This window comes from Anopheles cruzii, chromosome 3, assembly GCF_943734635.1.
Source record: "Anopheles cruzii chromosome 3, idAnoCruzAS_RS32_06, whole genome shotgun sequence".
Taxonomy (NCBI): Eukaryota; Metazoa; Arthropoda; class Insecta; order Diptera; family Culicidae; genus Anopheles; species Anopheles cruzii.
In genome coordinates this window covers 75,045,476-75,053,054 of record NC_069145.1, presented here as the reverse complement: position 1 = coordinate 75,053,054, position 7,579 = coordinate 75,045,476, and the positions used below count along the sequence as shown (strand labels likewise).

The window sequence follows — 7,579 nt, the reverse complement described above, 5'->3', positions numbered from 1 at the left end:
ACCAGCATGCCACCATTGCTGCTAGGGCAGCGCCTAGCGAAGTTCTGAGCCGGAACAACGTACGATGACGGCGCCGCCGTTGGTTGTTGCGACCACTGGTGACTATCGTAGTCTTGCAGTGTTTTACGAATGTGGTTCACAAAGTCAATCTTATACAAATCCATTAAGTTGGCAGGTTCCATCGGATTGCAGCGGGGCTGGATCGGGACGGCACTAGACACTTTTGTCGGCATGTTCCGGTGTTTGGTGCGGATCTTGCCTCCTGCGGCTGCCGCTGGCTGCACGGGCTGTGGGTGCGCGGTTCCAAGCTCGCCGACTGTCTTTACGTTTTGACGACGATACTGTCGCTTCGGAGGCAGATTTGCAGTAAGTGCAATGCTGCAAGCACATTCCTGCGCTGGCACACCGGAACAACATTCGTGTAACGGGTAAGGGTAACCGGTAACCGGTGTCTCGCCGATGATTGGACCATATCGGTCGGCCACATTTATTGGTAGCTGGTTCGGTAGCAAAGAAGCCATCGCCGCCAATTTAATCACTTCAGAGGTACTCGGTTTACTCAGATCCATCACAACGGCGCACGACGATCCGCAATACGCTAAGGTTGGCAAAAAACTAAAATATGAAGCTAAAGTTCTGGCTTTTCGGGAATGTGTGGCACTAGATCGGAGCGAATTGTATCACTCACACACCAAGCGAATTAAATTGCCGGATGAACTTTCATTGTTTTTTTCAGCGTGCTAACGATTCTTTTCAAAGAACAGGACGTTGACGTCGATAGCACAAACCATCTTTAGTTCCCCATCCGGCAGATCTACAAAGCGAGCAGAATCGAATTCAACGCCAGCACGGGCCTGAACGGTGGTGTATTCGATTTTTATATAATTCTTAACGTTCGGATACCCGGAATCAGCTGAAAGACGATCAATTTCATGAACATTCATTGTTACTTACATTGTGTTGAACGCTCATAATAAAACATGATAAAATCTTAACTGTATTTTTGGTTCGTATATTTTATTATTAAAAGATTACTTTCTTATTCGTGGGCTGTGTTAAGGAACGTATATTAAGCTAAGCTGAGATGCCGTCCCACTAAGCTGTCCTTTCAAAAGCCGCCAAAGTAGTTGGTTTCGGAATGCCATTGGCTTCACGGTGCCGCAGCTGCCAGTGACTCTGCGCGAGCAGTTCAACGTTTCGAAAGATAGACTCAATCCGTGTCGCTCGCTGAGTGGATCCCTGCGGCACAAAAGGCCGCTTACTGACGGTCCGCACGTAATTGTCCTCCGGAGAAAAGTATGTTTCTCCGGCTTGCTGGTCACGACCTGCCGGTGGGAGGCGATTCGTTATGTTGTACAGTGGCTGCGAATCGACCGCTCCGTGACGACGTTTCCGGTTCGCTTCAGATCCTCGATATGTTCCAGCGGGCATCGGTTTCCTGTACATGGTGTTGGAGCCGTTCCAGTAGCTGATCGGGGCTGGCTGTACACTCCAGCTTGGACACTGTCCGGGGTTATAACTTCCGACGCAATGCTGCTGGCCTCCCGTGCGTACACAGTACACAGGCGACGGTCCCGTTTGATGCTGGCGCATTGGCACGGTTGTTGTTTGCTGCATTATGAATTCAAACTTCACACTGAAACTGGACGAGAACTCTAACCGATCGCTTTTATCGTCGAAGGACGAATGATAACTTTGTCAGCAAGGCTTCGTGCTTTAAATAGGGATCACGGATTGAAGTGCAAATGATCGCGACGGCTCTCAAAGTAATCAGAGCTCTCATCATATTCGTCGAGACAGAATTTGGGGGTAGACTGGTACAGCAGGTAATCCTTGCGGAGGGAAATCGATATGTGTCCTACCTGTGGCGCCAGCCGATTGGTCGCCGCCATAGGCGTTTGGTCCGAATTACACTGAGTGTGTCGCCGCAGCTGTCGCCGACGGCCAGCATACGTTGATTTACCCCGTTTCTAATCCCTGCCACTGTCCAGCGGCGAAGTTCTATCGTCCATTTGGTAATGGTCAACGGGGTAAAGGACGCGATCGGGCACGAAAAGTAACTAGAAGTCCACAGCATGGCATCCTCTAATTGTTCCCAGCCGATTGATAATGTTTCGCGTAAAAACCCACTCATAGGTAACCCTTTTGCCGTCGATTGTTCCGGGGTTTCTCCGGAACATTCTCCGGAAATGCAGCGTTAGGGTATTGCTTGTTTCCTGCCTGCAAGTTGTTTATTGTAACCATTGTATCCAGGGAGTCCTCGGGCGTCGGATGTTATCCTTACGTTTCCGCTTCAGAATGCGTGTCCGTCCTATCAACACACATCGGCTCCTCGCCGAGATGTCGCCCTGAACTAGGAATTTCCGGAGTGTAATAGCTGAGGGCTCTAGGTACTCTAGGTTTTTTTTTCTTTTGCATTATAGAGACTTTGAGCTGTAATGGCCTATCATTCGTCTCTTTCAGGTGCTCTAGGTGTCTTCCAGGTGGATTCATTATCCCTGCAAACCAGACATCTTATCTGATGCTCCAGCTGTACCCACCGATGGTGCTGTGCGGTTCTTTAAACGTTCATAAATGTCCTCCAGACTTTTCGTGTCGAGACGACGGAAGATTCCAAAAGTTGCGTGATATGTCGTTAGTTGATTCAGAACACGGTTAGGGCTGTTGGCGAAAGATGAGGTCGCTGTTTTGAACGACCCATAAGGTTGGCGAGCCTTGACGACGGGTCTCGGCCAATGAAGCAACTAATTTGACTCCGGGTTCCTTTTCTTTCATCGAACTAATAGGATTATAAACCTAATGCTTTTATTCGCAGTGACACATCGTGTTCGGACCGGAATATTTTCTTAGGGCTCATGGTGAACCTTCCGACGTTGGCGGTCACCCACCCGGAGCCCAATGCCCATAATGATAATACTCTTAGTCGGCAGGCAGCAATTTACACGATCCGGCCGACAGACCGCTGACCGAGCGAACCATTATCCGTTATGTGGCGTAAATCCTTTGTACCCAAGAGCCGAAGGATTGGGAAAAGCGAACACCACTTTTGTTTTTGGGCTCCGCTGCCAAGGCGGCAATTGACGACAAGAAGCGTTGGCGTAAACAGATCATAAAACAATAAATGCATTGGCGAACCCCGGTCTTGTTGGCTCGCCCCCGGATGTCGCACGCCGCACGCATAGTACGAGGATAATAGGCAGTAGCCGGCTATCGATGGCTTTACCGACGGTCCCGACTGATTGTCGTGCCTTACCCGATCGTAATCGTTAAATCTGAGCTGAGCCGAAGATCGGTTGCGGAACGTTAAATTGGCTCAATTTAAAAACGGAGCATCGTTGGCCTGAGCGAAGGACACGTGCGAATGGCCACCGATGAGCACTACATTCGCAAACAAGAACGCCAATGCCCGTGTATGCCATTTTTTTTTATTAGCATCTCCTCGGTAGGTAGAGCGGTTTCTTTTTTATGATTCGGCCTCCCCATGAAGGTAGAGCCAACGTCGGCCGGTTGATCATTCTCGTAAACAGTCTCCACCCACAGGCGTGGGCCTGGTCTACCCGTCAACAACGGTCCACAGTACCCATGGGTACGTTTGATTGGCCGTTTGTCGGCTTTACCGTTCCATACGAATCGGGCGGTTGTTGAAAACTCCATAAAAAGGTAGGTAAATCATAAAAAAGGAACACCGCACCAAAGTGTCCGGGCGGCGGGTGCGCTTTTGAGCGGGAACCGAGCTCCCAAGTAAATCGGTTTATGGTTTGTTGACGGAATTCGTTAGAAAAGTCCATCGCCGAAGGCGCACCAGATACCCGATAAAAAAGGGAGCGCCTTTTTTTCGTACAAAGGGACACCGCCTGCTTCGTCGTAACGGTACCGCGGGTTAGTTTTCTAACGGGGACAGTTTTATTCAAACGCCTTTTTTTCACCCAGCAAAAGCCGAACGAACAAAAAACGTTGTAAAATCCCACAACACCCACAGCCCCAGGCCGTGGATGAGTCGCACCGTTTATTATCAAAGCTAGAATTACTCAAAAAAGTTGTATAATAAAATAAAAACATAAATTCACTGCACCATGGTTTGTGGTAAACGTTGACCAAAGGAGCGATCGCCGTAAAGGAATCATTAACACTGTTGGTTTGTCCGGCTGTCTACAACTTTGATTGCACGTAATCGCGGTGGACCACATCACGCCACCATTTGGGTCGCTCGAGCGCTTCCGGCGCTTGCATGATCGCCGATTCCATGTGCCGGTACACGTCCCCATCGCTCATGCCAAGCGGGGAGTTGAGTATGAAGTCGGTCGGAGCGATCGCGTCGACCAGCGCAATCGCGTCCCGCTTGATCGCTGGTAGCAGATCAAGAACGGCCTGCTGCACGAGGGCCATGGCGCCGGGTTGGGCTGCAAAGTAGCCACCCTGATAGAGCAGTCCGGTGTGCTTCAGAATAATGCCGGCTCCGTACAGTGCGCCGAGTCGCTCCAGGGCCTGCCGTTCGTTACCGGACTCCAGGTTGGCTAAGAATTTGCTGTACACGTACAAGAGCATTCTCTAAAGGAGGAAAATTGTTTAAATTATTTTGCAACACACACACACACATCAGAGAAAATCGGTACCCACCTCACCGTACACGATCGAAAGGGTCCGGGCAAAGAAGGATTGCGTATCATTGCGCGCCTCAAACGAAGACTTTCCTGCCTTCTTCAGCTGCGACAACTTCTGATACGTCTCTTCCAGCAGATAGCACACCAACCAGTCCAGTGTTTCGATTTGATCTATAAAACGAACGGAGTCAAAAAAGCGTTCGTTGCAAACTGTTGCACTTTCTCGCCGATACTCACTGGCAATCGAACCAGCATCGCGTGCCGAAGTCCATTTTGCTCTTCGTGGCCGAATGGTGGCATAGTGCGCCAGAAATTGGGCCGAACCGAGCGGAGACACCTCGGCAAACTGGTCGTAGCCCTTCGCGCGGACACTCAACAACCAGTTGGAGGCCTGCTGGATCAGCACGTTGTTTTCGCCCTCGTACGTACAGTTCGGATCGTTGTTGCCGCGCAGATCGCCGATCGTAGACAGCTTTAGGTAGCCGTGGCCACCGCACGCTTCGCGGCACTCCTGCACCCCATCACGGGCCGCCCACGTGCAAACGGGTTTGGCTGCGGACGATAGCGCATGCACTTCCATTCCGATTGTGGCCACATTTTCGCCACCCAGCATCTGGAGTTGCATATCGCCGTACGCCTTGGCAAACCACAGGTTGAACGCGCGTATCACAAAGTTTGCGGCAAGATGCGGGAACAGCCGGAACTGCTGGGACTGATACTCGAGCACGGGCCACTCTTCCTCGCTGTCGTCCGGTCCGAACTGTTTGCGGCTGGCCGAATATCGTAGCGCAATGCTGATCGCTTTCGTTAGGTACACGTTCGCGATGCCGCAGATACCGACACGGCCCCCCGATAGGGCCCCGAGTGAGGCACCGAACCGTTTGCTGGGATCTTTGAACGGTGTCACGAACTGTCCCTCCTCGTTCACATCACCCGTGCGGGCCAGTAGATTATCGCGCGGTATGCGGTACCGGCGGAACATGACAAACCCATTGTCGACCCCCTGCAGGCCCGCTTTCGCTCCCAGATCGCCCACCATTACGCCCGGGTACGCTTGCAGGGTGGCCGGATCGCGTACGGGCACCACGAACGCATTCAACCCATGGTGTGCACCGTCGGCCGTGTAAAGCTGTGCGTACACAATCAAATGCGTACAGGTTTTACCCAGATTGCCGATCCAACATTTGGCCGCCTCGAAGTCGGGTGTGTCGAGCACATACTCGCCACTGGCCGGATCGTACGTGGCCGTCGTGCGCATGCCTTTTGCGTTCGTCCCGTGAGCGATCTCCGTGAGCCCGAACGCACCCAAGTATTCGCCCGCCATATTCCGCTCCACAATCTCGTCCAATCGACCCACGTCCAGGGTACGCACCACCGACGGGAACATACCGAAACCGAGCGAATACTTGACGGCCATGCTCGGTTCGTAGGCGATCCACGATTGGTGGTAGTGCGAGGCCAGATCCGGGCGCGCCAGATAGTCGACGATGGTGAACATTTTCTCGTTCTGCACCACATACATGCGCTTCGTGGCCAGGTGACGCTCCTCGTCCATCGTCAGCACGTGGTTCGGGTGGGCAAAGAGCGGATGTTTGCCAGCAAAACTCCAAACCCGGTGCTGCAAAACCAGCGAGGATTCATCGTTGAACGCCAATTTCACCTTGCGCCAGTCGATCGTAGCTTGCTTGCGGTAAGACGTGAGCGGACCACGGGTCGGGGGCTCTGGGAAATAGGTTCTATCGTCCAGCAGTTTGCCATGCTCCGAAGGCCTAAAAGAGAAAATTCCTTAATTCCAGTTTGAATCCTGGGCCATTGCATGCAAGTACCGTGCAATTGTGTTGAATTCACTCATCGCGTTCACCGCCGTTTGTTTGCGTTCACTACTGACAGCTGCGGATGAAAACAGTGACCGAGTACCCTTGCACTATGGAGAAAAGGCGATCAAAGAAAACTTTAAAAAGTGAGGATTTTAGTTACATTTCCCTAAAAACTTCAGTAACAGGGTGTATCGAAAGTATGAGTGACTTTAAATAATGATTTCGAACAACGATAAACCATACAATGTTGAATTAAATCAAAGCACATACAAAGAACACAAAACCGTTGAAAGAAACGTCCTAAAACCAAATATGTCCGCCCATCTTTACACAAATTCCCCACTGTGCCTTGTTTTGCAGGCGAATTGCGAATTGGCCACCATATTACTTCGAATTTGTTATCACTTCTGGCGCGATATCTGCTTGCTATCGCCGGCAATCTTCTGCAAATCATCGAAACAAGCAAACGTTTTAGGGTGGCCCACGAAAACACCTCTGGCAGCTGGGCTGCACCACTATTGGCCTTCCTCTATTGGCTCCGAACAAACACTGACAAAGTCCGAAGCGAAATGAAGCGATTAACCCCATCGCGTGACGGCCGCGATCTGGAACGCGCATAAAACAACGCAAACCGTGAACAGTATTTGCGCGAAGCAGCTACGCACGACGACGGATAGAATTTGAACTTCGCACCCACAGCGTGTGAGCGTTACTAAATTACTTTCCAACGCCACCGATTAATATTTAGAATTTGTAAAGTACAATTACTTGGCTTTTCTACAAAACAGATAACCATTGAGACGGTGTTTTCTTCGTTAACCATTTTCTTACCGATCGGCGGTTCGTTGATGGACAATGTTCACTCTGCACACCGTTGCTGCATACTGACCGCCGTTGAACTTGTAAAGAGTACTTTTACCCCCCACCGGTGGGGTCAAAGGGCTTGTGGACGTGCCATGGCGTTTTATTACTCATACCCGATAAGATTGCGAGTCAAAATGTCTACTGTTAGGCGTACACGAAAACGGTTGTTTGGAAGCGATGTACCATTTAAATGATTTAAATTCTTTTAACCGTCCAAGCAACACGTGGCACAGAAACGGCGTCAATGAAGGGGCATTGTGTCTCTTCTTCTCGTAATATTTAAAAGATCTACACACC

General features: G+C 50.7%; 1 protein-coding gene across 3 annotated transcripts; it reads right to left on the bottom strand.

Annotated features, from left to right (window-relative positions):
• Window positions 1-3,954: 3,954 nt before the first annotated feature.
• LOC128272041 (peroxisomal acyl-coenzyme A oxidase 3) lies at window positions 3,955-7,291 on the bottom strand. Of its 3 annotated transcripts, none has more exons than XM_053009755.1 (5): window positions 7,250-7,291; window positions 6,428-6,525; window positions 4,839-6,370; window positions 4,618-4,772; window positions 3,955-4,548 (listed from the first exon to the last, which is right to left on the bottom strand). In XM_053009755.1, exons 2-5 carry the CDS (start codon window positions 6,451-6,453, stop codon window positions 4,150-4,152), a joined length of 2,112 nt encoding a protein of 703 aa, XP_052865715.1. In that variant the 5' UTR covers window positions 6,454-6,525; window positions 7,250-7,291; the 3' UTR covers window positions 3,955-4,149. The 3 variants fall into 3 exon arrangements, with proteins under 3 accessions (XP_052865715.1, XP_052865714.1, XP_052865716.1); XM_053009754.1 differs by lacking the exon at window positions 7,250-7,291 and adding an exon at window positions 6,807-6,936; XM_053009756.1 differs by lacking the exon at window positions 7,250-7,291 and adding an exon at window positions 6,689-6,853.
• Between the last annotated feature and the right edge of the window lie 288 nt (window positions 7,292-7,579).